Source organism: Oncorhynchus clarkii, chromosome 20, assembly GCF_045791955.1.
Source record: "Oncorhynchus clarkii lewisi isolate Uvic-CL-2024 chromosome 20, UVic_Ocla_1.0, whole genome shotgun sequence".
Classification (NCBI taxonomy): Eukaryota; Metazoa; Chordata; class Actinopteri; order Salmoniformes; family Salmonidae; genus Oncorhynchus; species Oncorhynchus clarkii.
The window spans coordinates 25,860,173-25,877,150 of NC_092166.1; the positions used below are offsets into that span (position 1 = coordinate 25,860,173).

General features: G+C 43.8%; 1 protein-coding gene across 3 annotated transcripts in view; it reads right to left on the reverse strand.

Annotated features, from left to right (window-relative positions):
• Positions 1-13,259, reverse strand: part of LOC139376130 (oxysterol-binding protein-related protein 1-like) — a 31,334-nt gene extending 18,075 nt beyond the window's left edge. The window contains exons 1-16 of one of the 3 annotated variants that reach the window (XM_071118348.1): positions 13,173-13,259; positions 12,317-12,442; positions 12,125-12,210; positions 11,958-12,032; positions 11,718-11,829; positions 11,455-11,540; positions 10,186-10,330; positions 9,403-9,470; positions 9,225-9,269; positions 8,978-9,051; positions 8,756-8,819; positions 8,422-8,523; positions 8,182-8,304; positions 7,899-7,977; positions 6,638-6,744; positions 826-997 (exon numbers count right to left, since the gene is read on the reverse strand). In XM_071118348.1, the coding sequence (XP_070974449.1) occupies positions 826-997; positions 6,638-6,744; positions 7,899-7,977; positions 8,182-8,304; positions 8,422-8,523; positions 8,756-8,819; positions 8,978-9,051; positions 9,225-9,269; positions 9,403-9,470; positions 10,186-10,330; positions 11,455-11,540; positions 11,718-11,829; positions 11,958-12,032; positions 12,125-12,210; positions 12,317-12,440 (1,462 nt within the window). In that variant the 5' untranslated portion in view covers positions 12,441-12,442; positions 13,173-13,259. Of the gene's footprint in view, positions 1-825; positions 998-6,637; positions 6,745-7,898; positions 7,978-8,181; positions 8,305-8,421; positions 8,524-8,755; positions 8,820-8,977; positions 9,052-9,224; positions 9,270-9,402; positions 9,471-10,139; positions 10,331-11,454; positions 11,541-11,717; positions 11,830-11,957; positions 12,033-12,124; positions 12,211-12,316; positions 12,443-13,172 lie in introns of those variants that run through there. The other 2 variants (XM_071118349.1, XM_071118350.1) reach the window with 2 other exon arrangements.
• Positions 13,260-16,978: the final 3,719 nt, after the last annotated feature.

Sequence of the window (16,978 nt, forward strand, 5' to 3'; positions counted from 1 at the left end):
ACACACACTCAACAGACGGACCACGGTCCAGATTCAGACCCAGAAAGGGGTGAATACGGACCACGGACCAGATTTTAGGAACTCAGTCGGGCTTTCAATTGAATGCTGATGAGAATTGTAATAGTAGAATGCACAAGGTGCAATTCAGACATTTGGTAGTGCATGGGCAGTTTCCCTAGTTATGTAATTCAGACATTTGGTAGTGCATGGGCAGTTTCCCTAGTTATGTAATTCAGACATTTGGTAGTGCATGGGCAGTTTCCCTAGTTATGTGATTCACTGACAGATCTTAAGAGCTATTTATAACCAGAAATGTCCAGTTGACCAAGTAGCCCATGTTAGCTAGGTAAGTCAGTTAGCCGATCTAAAACCTGTAGTTATCATGGCCAGATTGTGCGCACATGGGTGCCTTGAAGTCACTCAGGTATCACATAAACACACATACAGTACGATATGGCAAAATATGTAGAATGGCAGGAAATTAGCTTTAAAACGGCTAAATGTTCTCACCACCCCATGGCTCAATGTGTAGAATCGCTGAAAAATTATCTTAACTGCTATCTGTTCTTTCTGCCAAAAAGAGGAATGTGAATAGTTTGGGGTCGCAAGGTGGGGGGTTTGTTACTACCGATAAATTAATATATTCATCCGGACATTTGCCACCTAGGAAACTTGTGACCGGAACTTTTCAAATACTAGTTGAGTATCCCCGCCCTATATAGAATACTTCTAGAGCTCTGGTCAGTATGGCGCACTATGTAAGGAATAGGGTGCCATTTACGATGCACTCCAAGGGTTTAATGAAGACAGTTGGGGTTGACTGACCGGACAGGGCATCATAGAAGTCATCCTCTGTGAGTATGCTTAGCGTGGAGGACCTCCTGCCTTTACAGAGGGACTGCTGGTCTAGATCCTGGTGCTCTGTAGCTAAGGTCTGGAGAGCCTCTGTTAGCAGCTTGTTCTTCTCTACTTCCTGCTCCAACTTCAGGCTCCACACCTGGGACACACACACACACACACGGTATATTAGACATGCCACAGTGTGCGGAACATGTGCACAACACACTTGTTGGCACATTAGACAAGACATGGCACAACATGCCATTACAAACACTCACACGGATAAACATTTGACATTTGTTTTAATGCATTTCTAACAGATGATGTGAAAAGCAGACTGTGATAGGTGTGTTTGTGGTATTGATCTCTTCCTCTGTAGAGTTCTGTGGTTGATAATGCTCCTGACGGGATGGCAGGTCATTGTTCTAACCCACGGCCCTTCAGATCCAGTTTCCTCCACTCTGAACCAAACACCCCAGTCTCAGACAGCACCGTGGCCCAGGATTGAGTGTCTCTCCTGGGCAACCTGAGCTCGGCTGGACTGGGGTGTTTGACTGGATAGCCATTCCCCCCTCTCTGATGCTGGTGCTGTGGATCCTCCACTAACCCCAGGAGGAAGAGACTAATAAACAGCAATCTGACAAAACAACACTCTTATCAAGCAACAGCCTACAGTATGTCATAACCTGGGGCTTTGATCACTCAAGAGACAGCTGGAAAGAAAGTCAACCTACTTCAAGTTATATTAATACAGTTTATTTTTATGTGTTTCCAGAGAAAATAAGTACTGTGGTAAATACAGTAAATAAATGTGTAAAAACTAAGTGTCGATTTTCCCTACTGAGAGGAGAAGTCAATTGAATTCTGTGAGAAAAGAAAGCTCAGTGACTGACGACAAAAACAGAGTGAGCCAAGACTCCACAGAGTGAGAAGATGCCAAAGTCACCTTGGGGAAGGAAGGAAGGCGGCCTGAGCCGACAGTCTCCGTCAGAAACTGGAGCCTGTAAATCAACTGTAAATCTGAGATAGCGAAGAGAAACCACCATCCCTATAGTAGTACTGTGCATACATTGTCGAGCCTGTACTCAAAGTCAAAGCAATCAATAACACAACCTCAACAAAACACCTCTAATGTAAAAATCATACTGTAGTCAGTGAGACGGGTAGGGGACGGACTGGGAGAGTGTACTTGCTATCTATTCTATATGATTATTTAAAGACAGTAATACCTAGGAATGAATTGGTGAATAAAATGACTCGTTTACATAACTATATAAAAACAAGGATGAAAGGGCCTCCCGAGTGGCACATCGGTCTAAGGAACTGCATCGCAGTGCTAGAGGCTTCACTACAGACCTGGTTTGATCCCGGGCTGTATCACAACCGGATGTGATCAGGAGTCCCATGCTGGTGATTTATTGCCACACTAAATGCCTTGGCATTTGGTTCAGCTGTCTGGCACCTAGCGTCAGCACACAATTGGCCCAGTGACGTCTGGGTTAGGGGAGGGTTTGGCCGGCAGGGCTTTACTTGGCTCATCTCGCTCTAGCGACTCCTTGTGGCAGGGCGGGCGCCTGCAGGCTGACCTCGGTTGTCAGGTGACAGAGGCAGTTTAGAACTCGGCATTGAGTGTTGCAACTGAGGACAGACGATTTTTCAGCATTCGGCGGTCCCGTTCTGTGAGTTTGGCCTACCACTTCACGGCAGAGCCGTTGTTGCTCCTAGGCGTTTCCACTTCACAGTTGACCGGACAGCTCTAGCATGGCAGAAATGTGTTGGAAAGATGGCATCCTATGATAGTATCACGTTGAAAGTCACTGAGCTCTTCAGTACAGGCCATTCTACTGACAATGTTTGTCTATAGAGATTGCATGGCTGTGTTCTCGATTTTATACACCTTGTCAGCAACGGGTGTGGCTGAAATAGCCAAATCCACAAATTTGAAGGGGTGGCCACCTACTTTTGGCCATGTAGTGTATTACTGCACTGTTAGAGCTAGAAACATAAGAATTATGCTGCACCTGCGATAAAATCTGCAAAATATGTGTACACGATCAATACAATTTTATTTGACTCGTCTTTGAAGCTTGTCCTACTTGTCTTTGAAGCTACTGAAACTAAATGAACTCACGTTGCAGCAGGAGCCCGAGCCAAGGAGACCCATCTGGGAATACTTTGTTGTGTAACGTGCCCCAGTGCCATTTCTCTCCTCCTCACTCCCCCCATCCCTCCATCCTCTCGCCTCAGCACACAAAGCGCTATTTTAGGCTCTACTGAGACCGAGGCTCTGTGGCTGTACTGGAAACACCTGGGACAATCACAGCCCTCTGCCTTCCTACCCGGGACCATGAAGCTGCAAGCTTTAACTTTGTTTTCACGCAAGACGGGAAAGAGATTATGGGGCAAATGGCCCCCATCGAGGCTGTACATAAATTATTCATCAAAATGGGGTCATAGCTTCTTTACCACTAAGCATTTTAGTCTCTCCACTCCCTCCCAGTTGTGCATTTAATTAAACATCTACATAATGTAGAAACTGCCATCAAAATTACTAAAAGGTTTTAAAAACAATTATAATAACATGCACAGTTAGACAATGGATGCAAACACAGATTTTTTTTTATCCATCAGATATTCACTGAAATATAGCACATAAAACTTTTGATTGGCACAGAAATTATTTGGGTTGGAATTCAGGTATTCAATTTGTCAAATTTAACGTTAAAGGGATAGTTCAGCCAAATTACAAAATTCCATTGGTTTGCACTCCACACTGCCCTCACCCATCTGGACAAAAGGAATACCTATGTAAAAATAATGCTGTTCATTGACTACAGCTCATCACCAAGTTCAGGACCATGGGACTGAACACCTCCCTCTGCAACTGGATCCTGGACTTCCTGATGGGCCGCCCCCAGGTAGTGAGCGTAGCCAACAACACATCTGCTTTCTGACCATCAACACAGGGGCCCCTCAGGGTGTGTGCCTAGTACCCTCCTGTACGCCCTGTTCATCCACGACTGTGTGGCCGTGCATGACTCCAACACCATCATCAAGTTTGCTGACGACACGACGGCGGTAGGATTGATCACCGACGACGATGAGGCTGCTTATAGGAAGGTCACCAGAGACCTGGCAGTGTGGCGCCAGGACAACAACCTTTCCCTCAATGTCAGCAAGCTAAATGAGCTGATAATGGACTACAGGAAATGGAGAGGCGAGCTTCAAGGTCTTCGGTGTCCACATCACTAAGGAATTAACATGGTCCACAGACACCCATACAGTTGTGAAGAGGGTACAACAGCGCCTCTTCCCCCTCAGGAGGCTGAAAAGATTTAGCATGGGTCCTCAGCTCCTCAAAAGGTTCTACAGATGCACCATTGAGAGCTGGCTGCACCACCGCTTGGTACGGCAACAGCAAGGCACGCCACCGCAAGATGCTCCAGAGGGTGGTGATACGGCCCAGTACATCACTGGGGCCAAGCACCCTGCCATCCAGGACCTGCATACTAGGTGGTGTCAGACGAAGGCCCACAATATTTTCAAAGACTTCAGCCACCCAAGCCAAGGTTCAGAGTTTTCCCTTGTAGTGGGGCAGCTTGTTTCCTGGCCCTACCGGTAAACAATGACTGTGGCCAGGAGTTTTTCCTAATCTGAGTCACGCAGTCTGGAGAAACTACTGGCTCTACCTAGATTACATGACTGTGGCCCTGAGTTTTCCCTGGTCAGGTCAGGTTTCCTAGTCAAGAAAAACTCAATGCCCTATTAATCATGACGTGAAGAATGGCTAGGTAGGCAGAAGCTGCAGCAGTAGTGACAGCTGTGTCTGTGGCAGGAACAGTGGAATGGAGATGAATGGAAGTATTAGGTTTGATACTGTCCATCTCTCCCTCCTTGATACTCTGCTAGGTGTCTTAATCCCATTAGTCTGATCTAACACTTCCGACTAAGAGAGAGAGCCGACACATCGTAGTACTGGTTCAGACTTATCATGTGATTCTTGTCAAAGCATCTAATCCCCTGGTGGTCGGCTGTCGAGCCAGTGAGCCCGTTTGACACTCACTTTGCATCTCTCACTGTGGACAGAATCTTCCAGAACACTATAGTCTTAACCGAGATATTCGGAGATCTATCAGACAGAACTAGCCCAGGACCAGCAAACAGAAGGCAATGTATCCAACCACTGTGGGGTCATTCAAATACCAACTCAAACTGTTATTTTTAAACAGTGATCTACTTTTTCCAGGCATATTTGTTTCTTACAATGAAGCTGATGAAAGATACTGGTATATGAATACAGTCATACCATCAATGACTTACTGCATTCAAACCGTATTTCAGAGGAAGTCTGTCATACAACCTTCCCTCTGGGTATGCCATTACAGCACCAGATGTTAAAGTCCAAGTTCACTGAACACAGTATTAAGGTAATCACTGTTTGTCCTTACTGTATTGCTAAATCTCTTCTCCAGGTACTTTTCCTAATGCTCTAACGAAATGACAGAGTACACTACAATAAACCCCAATGTCATAAAATAACTCAGAATTCCAGATAAAAGTCAGAAATGCACTGAACACTATGCGAACCCCTCTTCATGTGTACTCAATGCCCCACATCACCATCAGAGCAGTCAAGACAACTTGTTCTGAATGTAAAACGCCTGTTTAGAATAATCTCCTACCTACAACATCGAAAAACTACACACCTGAACAATCTTCAATTACAAAGCCCCACAATGGAACAAGCAGGGTCTACAGAGACCTAAAACAAAGAGAGGAGGTTTGTCTGTACCTGTGCGGATGGAGGGCACTGCTGTCACCGATCCTCCTTTCTCCTGTCCGGGATGCTCTGCTGGGTGGTGGAAGTGTGCCTGCTTGTGTGTGTGTGTGTGTGTGTGTGTGTGTGTGTCTCAGCCTCAGTGTTAATATGCATACGCTTTAGTTCTGTCTATAAACAAGCAGCATTTCCCTTGACTGAGTGAGTGTGTGCTTGGAGGAGTGTGCAGGTTTGTGTGCGCGCGCGAGTGCCTGTGCTGATCTGCGGGCCGAGTGCAGAGCTCAGCATAAAAGCGGATCTTGCTCAGCTCTGTCCTTGCTGCAGGCTCGCGCCAGTGATTAATAAACTGTTGTAATTATGTCCCAAGGGCATGGCCCGGCCACTAGGACACACACCCCTCCATACTACACACATACACAGCCATCAGCCCTTCCCAATCCACTACCCCCAGTCGCACTCCGCTACTGGCCAGTCACAACAGGGGGATGGGCTAGAGGCTTCTATAACCCATTCACCATGAATGAATCAGCCAATAAGAACACAGCACGTAAACAATTGTGTAAGCATAAATACGAGTGAACGGGCTAGATGCTTTTCATCAATGAATTTTGAATCGCATAATATCACAGCCTGTTTGGTCTTTTTAGGACCAATCCCCCCCTTTTTAACAGAGGCATAGCGTGTCCTCTGGTTGGAAAGATGATAGATGCTCCACATAAAACAGCCCTCTGAGTAAAAAAAAAGCAATGTGACCAACAAATTGTTTAAAAATAGCCTGGGTCGCATACAATTCAAACCACATCTTAGGGGGAGTGTTGCTGATCTAGGATCCTTTTAGATTATAATGAATATGATTATATGTACAGGAGGGACCTGATTCCAGATCAGCACTGAAATGCTTTATGACTGAGGTGGAGGTGAGGTTGGAGGGGTGTGGTAGAGGTGGGGTTGGAGAGGTGAGGTAGAAGTGAGGTTGGAGGGGTGAGCTAGGAGGTGAGGGAGCTATAGTAGTTACCGTACCTCCTGTTGTTTGGAAAACAGGCTCAGACAGAAGTGTAGGGCAGAGCTGGTCTCCCTGGAGAGGTCACTGGTCTCCCTGGCCTTCAGCAGGAGAGGAGTAGCCAATGCTGGAACACAGGGGAAAGAGTTAGGGCGAGGAGAGGAAAGAGTTAGGGCGAGGAGAGGAAAGAGTTAGGGCGAGGAGAGGAAAGAGTTAGGGCGAGGAGAGGAAAGAGTTAGGGCGAGGAGAGGAAAGAGTTAGGGTGAGGAGAGGAAAGAGCTAGGGCGAGGAGAGGAAAGAGCTAGGGCGAGGAGAGGAAAGAGCTAGGGCGAGGAGAGGAAAGAGTTAGGGCGTGGAGAGGAAAGAGTTAGGGCGAGGAGAGGAAAGAGTTAGGGCGAGGAGAGGAAAGAGTTAGGGGCATAGAGATATACAGTCAACACTATACAGTTCTATCTAATTCTGTGGCTAGGCCTTTCACACCATCCGACAGTTAAACACATGACATAAATGTTTATTTTAACCAAAGGTTAATCATATCCCAAACTCTTCATTGAATAGTGGTCCTTGCTGAGGCTTGTTCTATAGAATTTACAGGGTTAATACATGCCAATATCAGTAAAAGGGGCACTGTGATTGAATGACAAGATCATTTAACTGATTTTAACATGTGTTCGGATTGTGTTCAGATCTGTCTGTATGCATTCTCTGCGGCTTTCTTCTCAGTCTGGATGCAATCAGACTACCGAAAGCACATACAGTGGTCGACGTCGTCAGCACTCCTCCCACAAGTGTCCAGACAACTTGTGTTTTGGGACCGAGAGGCATTTTTTCGTTATATTGTAGGAGGAAATAAGTCCAGAGTGTTAGCTGACCTCAAATGCTAATCAGATAGCTAATATAAAACATGTTTTAAAAAGAGTTATGCTAACCCCTTTGCAATCCCTTTAGCATTGCATGCTAGCTAGCTACAGAGGTTAGCTGGCTAGTTAGCTAATGCCATCAGTTGATGTTATTTTTATATTTTGCCTATTTCCCCGTTTGTAGAATGCATACTGGCATTTGAATATAGTGCGGGAAAAAGGAATCCGGACACGGTAACCACATTTAAATGTAGGCGTAGATGCATGGCGCGTTCGGAATTCCATGATCAGAACTCTATGATCCGAATACTAAAGCTGCATGAACTGTCAAGTCTAGACACGGCCATAGACAGTAGAAGAGAGAGACTGGCAGAAGCTGTGAAGGTGAGTGCAGTGAGAACATGAATAGGAGATCTCTTACTGTTGTTCTCCTCATTCTTCACCATGGACAGAAAAATAGACACTTGAGTCTCCAATTTCTGCTGGCAGACTTCAGCAGCCTGCAAAGGAGCGAGAGACACTTTACCTTGTGTAAGTACACACTGGCCGCACACGGCTTTGATAGGACGCTATTCACTTGCCTTTAAAAGTGTATTGTAGTGCGGATGTTAATCTGTGTTGGTTTGAATCCCAGTCTGATTATGTGTGTGTACGTGTGGCATTGGGTGGAAAATATACTGCTGGTGGAAAAGAATTGCGCCGACCTGGAGGGAGTCTGTTAGGTCCCCCAGTGTAGCTTCATCCCCCTCCTCATCCTCAGTGGTCTGCTCCTGAGTAGTGTTACAGCTGCTGTAGGCCGTATGCTCCTCCAGGGCATCGAGCCATCTCTGCACGCACACACAAATAAATAAATCACACCAACAACAAAAAAATAGGCCTATCTGTTGTAAACTATGAAGTGCGGTGTCCTAAACCACATAATATCTATCCTAGGAGAACTTCACTTTTCTGATAGCCTCTGGATCCATCTTAGATGACACCTTGAAGTGATGGAGACTGTGATCAAAGCACCGGAGGCTGAAGAAACACTTGTCCCATGCTTTTACCTGGAGGAATATGAATCAAATTCAGTGAAACAAACAATAGTCAATATAGATATGAAAATAGGTATTTCTAATATCAACATAATGTGATTAAAATGCATTCCAAGAACAGAGGTGTTGGGTTTTGGAGGGTAGGCCTATAAGTGACGGTAAAGGGTTACTATATTTTGTGCTGTCCACATCTCAATGTTTGGTAAAGCATTGAACACAGAACCCTGGCCTGGTGCCTACCTACCCTGCAGTGAGCTTTCCTCAGAGCCTTCGCGCCTTGCTTCCGGACATCCGCCACGGCATCAGCTCTAGAAACAAACAGACAGAAAGATGAAGCTATCAATAGCTTTTCACTGTACTACTACCTCAAGCTCTTCAGGGGAAAACAGGAGGAGCAAGGGGCTGTGTATGCAATAGGGAGGGGAGAGAGAGAGATGAGGAGGGGGTAGAAGGTTGGAGGACTCACTGTCTAGGGTACCAGGACAGGACCCCATCTTGAATGACCACCCAATGGGAACGCCATGCCAGGAACCTGGAACTCTGTATTGGACAGGGCCAAAGACAGCATCGCTATACTATACTGAAGGATGTCAGTTTTCAGTAGTTTCAGAGTAACACTAAACACCACTGGTCTATACTGTACACATTTTACAGTAGGTACTGTATAAAATCAGAATATAGGAATACCTGTTGTGAATAAAACACTAGAATACCTTCCATAGGAGGCCTTCAAACTTCTGCACAGCACTAACTGTATCCTTAGGGGAAGAAAAAACATTTCTGTTTCATGAGTATTTTGTAAGTCATGATTTCATTGAAAACTAGAGCACTGGACCGATGCTTTTAACAGTATCTGCAGCTTTTCACTGCAGTGTTCTTCTCGCACCTCACCTGGTCACGACTGCCCTCCAGAATCTGCTTAATCTCCTCACTGCAGGCCAGGTCAAACACTGTTTGGTCTGCAACAGAACCAAGCCATTTATCAGACTATTATCAATTACCTCCATCTAAAAATCTCATTTAACTGTACAGTATATGAGAATATGATATATGAACGGTGTAAATAGTATTTTTGTTGTCTCTTGGTGTCTTTCCAATATATAAAACTCTTTTATTTGTATTTTTATTGAATGTAATATCTTATGTTGTTCATGTCTATAACTGTTCTGTACCTTGTCATGTATTTGTACGTTCTATGTGGACCCCAGGAAGAGTTGCTGCTGCATGGGCAGATGCTGATGGGGTTCCAAATCAACTAAACTAAACCTCCTACCAGCTGACAGGGAGGGAGGCAGTGAATACACCACATAGGATGTTCCCAAATGGCAACCTACACCCTATATAGTGGACTACTTTTGATCAGGGCCCATAGAGATAGGGAAGAAGGTGCCATTCGGGACGCAGACAGACATCAGCTTAGTAGGCGTATCGTTTGTTTCGCAAATGTGGTAATCTATACACCTCTTTTCTTTTTCTACACATTATGAAACTTAAGTGATGATGATTTCAAACTACATCCAGGCTCTATCAAATGTAATATCCATGCAAACAAAGTCCCACTTACAAAAAATATCATGTTTTTCCATACAAAGGATGTGCATGGTGAGGATAGGTCAATTATGGTTTACCCCAAGTTTTTATTTCCTCAGTGGACATATCAGTAGGGAAATATACCACTCTTGTTCTTCATGCTGGAGCTAGCTCCACACTTGAGCAGCTTTCCAACACACTGCTTCTGCCCCCTGTAGGCAGCACAGTGTAAAGGCGTGTTCCCCTGCAGGTCTCTACAATCGATGTTAGGAGGCCGCTTCCTGCTGAGCTGAAAAAGGAACATCTAAAGTGAATGAATTAAGCACATGGTGTCTTAACATTCACATAACATGCATGCAAGTAAGTCAAATCTGCATGTAAGCAATCAATATATCTATGTGCAAACTATATGGGTCCTCAGATCTTCAAAAGGTTCTACAGCTGCACCATCGAGAGCATCCTGCCTGACATCCTGCCTGACTGGTTGCATCACTGGTATGGCAACTGCTCGGCCTCCAGAGGGTAGTGCGTACGGCCCAGTACATCATTGGGGCCACGCCTCCTGCAATCCAGGACCTCTATACCAGGCGGTGTCAGAGGAAGACCCTAAAAATTGTCAAAGACCCCAGCCACCCTAGACGGTTCTCTCTGCTACCGCACAGCAAGAGGTACCGGAGCACCAAGTCTAGGTCCAAGAGGCTTCTAAACAGCTTCTACCCCCAAGCCATAAGACTCCTGAACATCTAATCAAATGCATTGCACCCCCCCCCCCCCCCCCCCTCTAACACCACTGCTATTCTGTTATCTATGCATTGTCATTTTAATAACTCTACCTACGTGTACATATTACCTCGACTAGCTGGTGCCACACATTGGCTCTGTACAAGTACCCCCTGTATATAGTCTCACTATTGTTATTTTCCTGCTGCTCTTTAACTACTTGTTACTTTTATATTTTTTTTTAAACTGCATTGTTGGTGAGGGGCTTGTAAGTAAGCACTTCACTGTAAAGTGAACACCTGTTGTATTCAGCGCATGTGACTAATACAATTTGATGTGAATAGAACCAAACAGGTTTGTTGCATAATCTTGGTTCCTCAATGGAAGGACTAGGTTGACCTCTTCAATGACGAGGTCAGTAACCAAGCTGAAGACAATAACATGAAAGCTCAAGTCATGTGTACAGTGCTTAATCATCAAGAAGACCAAAGCCACGCTTCTACTACCCCATTCTGAGGTAAAGAGGCTTTGCCCTAAAGGGCACCCTATTCCCATATAGTGCACTACCTTTGACCCGAGTCCTATGGGCCCGATAGATCTCTGGTCAAAAGTAGTTCACTTTTTAGGGAATAGGGCGCCATTTGGGTAGTAACCAGAGGTTCCGTGGAGGGTCAGAGATGATCAGATGCTGACCAGCTCAGACAGGGTGAAGACGTCTCCCTCTCTGGCCGCCTCCAGAAGTTTCTCCTCCTGTCTCCTCTCAGCTCTTCTCTCTGCAGCTGCACAACATTAAACAGGGATTGTGAACCAGGGTAGTGTTCAGTAGGGCACACTGAAGCAAAACATTATGCAAAGGGGAAAAAAATGCTTAATATTTGACCTACTGAACAGAATCTAGTGCAGCGATGAAGAGTCCATCAATCATTCCTCTATTATAATCCCTAATCACAACCTACCCTCCAGCATGGTGTTGATTTCATCATCCTCAGTGACAGCTTTAGGGATCTGTGCTTTCCCATTGATGATAGTGGAACTGGCATCATATCGCAGCAGCAACAGAACTACCTCCTGTGAGAGAAAATAGGATTACGTTCTCCATAGAAATGCACCACTGAGTAGCCGTGCACACTGCATACCTGAACAGACATGATCTTGTACACACGTGTATTTCTGTAAAAAGCCCATGAAAAGTTTACCTTTCTTCCTGCTAAGGCAGCTTTGTGTAGAGGCGTGTCGCCCATGCTATTCTGCAAATTCACATCAGCACCAGCCTAACAAACAGACACATACTGATGCTCACACATATATTTTAGGAAAATACACTAGGTTCACACATACATAATATAGTCTGTATTATTCTCACCTTGAGCAACTCCTCCACAACATCTTTGTGTCCATAGTAGCAGGCCAGATGTAGAGGTGTCCAACCTGCACTGGTCTTGGTCTTTCCTGGGCCATCACACCAGTCATTTAACAGTGGACTGATTACCAGAACAGCAACAGGCTTCTCAACATAAGATGATGATACATTAGACTACATTTAGTTAAAGGATACCTCTGCAATTGATGTTGAGTCTGAGATCTTGCTCAATCCGTAGCTGCAGAAGACACTGGGTGAGAGAGAGGCTTCCAGTCTTGGCATAGTGGAGTAACTGCTCCTCGGGGTCTGACAGGTCCATCACTGAAACTCAGAACTTCGTTATTGAGGAAAAATATACTTACATGTGGATGTCTCACTGAGCTAGCTTAATAAATTCACTTTAAAAAAACATGTATGTCGCTCTGGAACGTCTGCTAATTGACTCAAATGTAAAACAAAAATGTACAACTATAATTAAACAACAATACATAGCTCAATAATTACAGATAGACACTTACTAAATCTGCATCACTGTTAGAATTTCTGATGTAACTTTAAATTACTTCTGGGTTAGTTGCCAGAGTCGCTCTCCTCGCCAGGAGTGTATTCATTATTGAAACTGTTTAAGAACCAAACGGAAGCAAATAGGGCAAACGGAACGAAACCTACGTTAATTTGTCCAATAGAAGCTCTCGTTTTCGTTGCAAAACGTTTTGTTTTTTGTAGTACGTTTTGCAACAGAATCGGCGAAATGAATATAACCCTGGACAAACTGGTATTGATAGATTCGACTCAACGTGTAACGTACGAAAATGTTTACAAGCACCGACATTCACTTCAAGTGAACCCCGAGCAATAAAAACACAATATTCAGCATTGATATTCGGGACATTTGGCTATGTTCTCGCGCTTGAAATTAACATTTGGTGGTTGCAAGAGTACAGAAAAGTGTCGGCAAGTGTTCATGTCGTTTTTGGTAGGCTACACAAGACTGTATTGCTTCTAATCCTTGGTAATTAAATGAATTAGCAGTCCAGATATTATAACTCACATACGTTCCGCAGTAAACAGCGTGGACTATATTAAAGGTTGTGTTGACGTTCAGACATTGACAGTGCATAATGGTGAAATTGGATATGGATGTCAGCTGACAAGGACTGGAACGTGAACTGTGGACGCACGTGACCAATTTAAACAGCTCAACATTTTAGCATCGATCTAAGAAACAATATTTGTTTTAAAATATGTTTAAATCAGATTTCAAAATCACTGGGAGTTAAGAAATTTAATTAAACGGAGCAGGCTGTTGCTCATTTCAACATGTGTAGTTCTTATATTATAGACAAGATGGAAGTATTGCAATGAACCATCCCCCCAGATTTGTAGGCTATGTAGTACTATTTATTATTTAATAATTCGGCTATTAGACTAGAAACAAAACATAATTCCTTTGTGATGTGCAGTGACATGTACATGTTCACCCTAAATACACACTAAATACACACTAAAACACAAACACAAGCCTACCTGGGAAAAAAAAATTAAAGAAATGCCAATTCTCCAGGGACATTGACCTGAAAATTCTACCTTTATCACTAGAAGTTCAGGCCATCACCCTCCTCTAATGGAAGCTAGAGCCAATAGAGACCAGGCAGGCCACTCAGACAGAGAGTGGTCTTGTTAGTAGTGATGATGTGAGTTCCGGAAGACCCAGTATGCAGCCATTGGGACTAATGAGGGTCATCTCTGTGTCTGCCGCAGGGGGCCAAACATTCTCCTCCTGGGGCTTGAAAGCCAGGCGCATTGCAGCGCATGGCAGGCCATTAAGGGCCACACTAAGGGGGTAACCAGAGGCCACTCAGGAAATGAGGTGGCAGGCAGAGATGTGTGTAGTCTAAACGTATTATTCAGGGAGGGACAGAGAATTAGAGAGATATTTATATACACAGTGTTCAAAACATTAGGAACACCTGCTCTTTTCATGACATAGACTGACCAGGTGAAAGCTACTGTATGATCCCTTATTGAAGTCACTTGTTAAATCCACTTCAATCAGTGTAGATGAAGGGGAGGAGACAGATTAAATAAGGAATGTTAAGCCTTGAGAAAACTGAGACATGGATTGTGTATGTGTGCCATTCAGAGGGTGAGTGGCCAAGACAAAATATTTAAGTGCCTTTGAACGGGGTATTGTAGTAGGTGGCAAGAACTGCAACATTGCAGGTTTTTTCACACTCAACAGTTTCCCATGTGTATCAAGAATGGTCCACCACCCAAAGGACATCCAGCCAACTTGACAAAACTGTGAGAACTATTTACATTTTAGCAGACACTCTTATACAGAGCAACTTACAGGAGTAATTAGGGTTAAGTGCCTTGCTCAAGGGCACGTCTGCAGGTTTTTCACCTAGTTGGCTCAGGGATTCAAACCAGCAACCTTTTGGTTACTGGACCAACACTCTTAACCGCTAGGATACCTGTCGCCCTGTCTTAGGTCAACAAATCAAATCAAATGTTATTGGTCACATACACATGGTTAGCAGATATAAATGCAAGTGTAGCGAAATTCTTGTGCTTCTAGTTCCGACCATGCAGTAATATCTAACAAGTAATCTAACAATTTCACAACAACTACCTTATACACACAAGTGTAAAGGAATGAATAAGAATATGTACATATAAATATATGGATGAGCGATGGCCGAATGGCATAGGCAAGATGCAGTAGATGGTATAGAGTACAGTATATACATATGAGATGAGTAATGTAGGGTATGTAAACATGATATAAAGTGGCATTGTTTAAAGTGACTAGTGATACATTTATTACATCCCATTTTTAATTATTAAGTGGCTAGAGATTTGAGTCAGTATGTTGGCAGCATCCACTCAATGTTAGTGATGGCTGTTTAACAGTCTGATGGCCTTGAGATAGAAGCTGTTTTTCAGTCTCTCGGTCCCAGCTTTGATGCACCTGTACTGACCTCGCCTTCTGGATGATAGCGGGGTGAACAGGCAGTGGTTTGGGTGGTTGATGTCCTTGATGATCTTTAAGGCCTTCCTGTGACATCAGGTGGTGTAGGTGTCCTGGAGGGCAGGTAGTTTGACCCCGGTGATGCGTTGTGCAAACCTCACTACCCTCTGGAGAGCCTTACGGTTGTGGGCGGAGCAGTTGCCGTACCAGGCGGTGATACAGCCCGACAGGATGCTCTCGATTGTGCATCTGTGAGTGTTTTTGGTGACAAGCCTAATTTCTTCAGCCCCCTGAGGTTGAAGAGGCGCTGTTGCACCTTATTCACCATGCTATCAATGTTTTTGCTATGGAGATTGCATGGCTACGTACTCGATTTTATACACCTGTCAGCAACGGGTGTGGTTGAAATAGCCGATTCCACTAATTTGAAGGGGTGTCCACATACTTTTGTAAATATAGTATTTGTTGGAAAGTATTCAGACAACTTGATTTTTTCCACAATTTGTTACATTACAGCCTTATTCTAAAGTGTATTAAATCGTTTTTTCCTCATCAATCTACACACAATACCCCATAATGACAAAGCAATAATAGTTTTTTTGGAAATAGCTGTGCAGCAACGCTCCCCATACAATCTGACAGAGCTTGAGAAGAGAGAAGAATGGGATTAACTCCCCAAATAAAGGCATGCCAAGCTTGTAGCCTTATACCCAAGAAGACTCAAGGCTGTAATCGCTGCCAAAGGTGCTTCAACAAAGTACTCCATTTTGAATATTTTATACATTTGCAAAAAATTCTAAAAAGCTGTTGTTGTTTTGTCATTAAGTGGTATTGTGTGTAGATTGATGAGGTGGAAAACTATTTAATCAATTTTAGAACAAGGCTGTAACGTAACAAAATATGGAAAAAGGGAAGGGGTCTGAATACCTTCCGAATGCACTGTACCGAGAGAGAGAGAGAGAGAGAGAGAGAGAGAGAAATCTACACTCTTCGGCTGTCTCCATACTGTAGGAGAACCCTTTTTGGTTCTAGGTACAACCCTCTTTGGTTCCAGGTAGAACCCTTTTGGGTTTGTTGTAGAGTCCTGTGGAAATGTATTCTATGAGCACAGCCAAAGAGCCCTTTTAAAATATAAACGGAACATGCAACACTTTCAAAGATTTTACTGAGTTACAGTTCATAGAAGGAAATCAGTCAATTTAAGTAAATTCATTAGGCCCTGATTTATGGATTTCACATAAATGGGCAGGGTTGCACCCACTGGGGAGCCAGCCCCACCCACTGGGGAGCCAGGCCCAGACAATCAGTATTTGTTTTTTCCCCCACTAAAGGGCTTGATTAAAGACAGAAATACTCAGACAAAAAACACACATTTTAGAGTAGCCTTTTATTGTTGTCAGCACAAGGTGTATTTGTGTAATTATGATCATGTTTTATCAGCTTGTTGATATGCCACAACTGTCAGCTGGATGGATTATCTTGGTAATGAAGGAATGCTCACTAACATGTAAACACATTTGTGCACAACATTTTAGAGAAATACACTTTTAGTGCGTATGGAACATTTCTGGTATCTTTTATTTCAGCTCATGAAACATGGGACCAATACTTTACATGTCGCGTTTATATTTTTGTTCAGTATAGATTCTAGATATAACCTTTTTTTATAAGAGTGTACAGTACTAGTGGCTGAATAGTGTGTGGACATTTGATTTGCTTACATGGCTCATCACCCTAGAATGGTATTGTTAAATGTTAAATGTTCCATTTATATCCTGAGGCTGCATTTATTGTAGCTGGGGATTTTAACAAAGCCAATTTAAAAGCAAGGCTACCTAAATTCTATCAGCATATTGATTGCACTACATGCAGTCGTAATACAC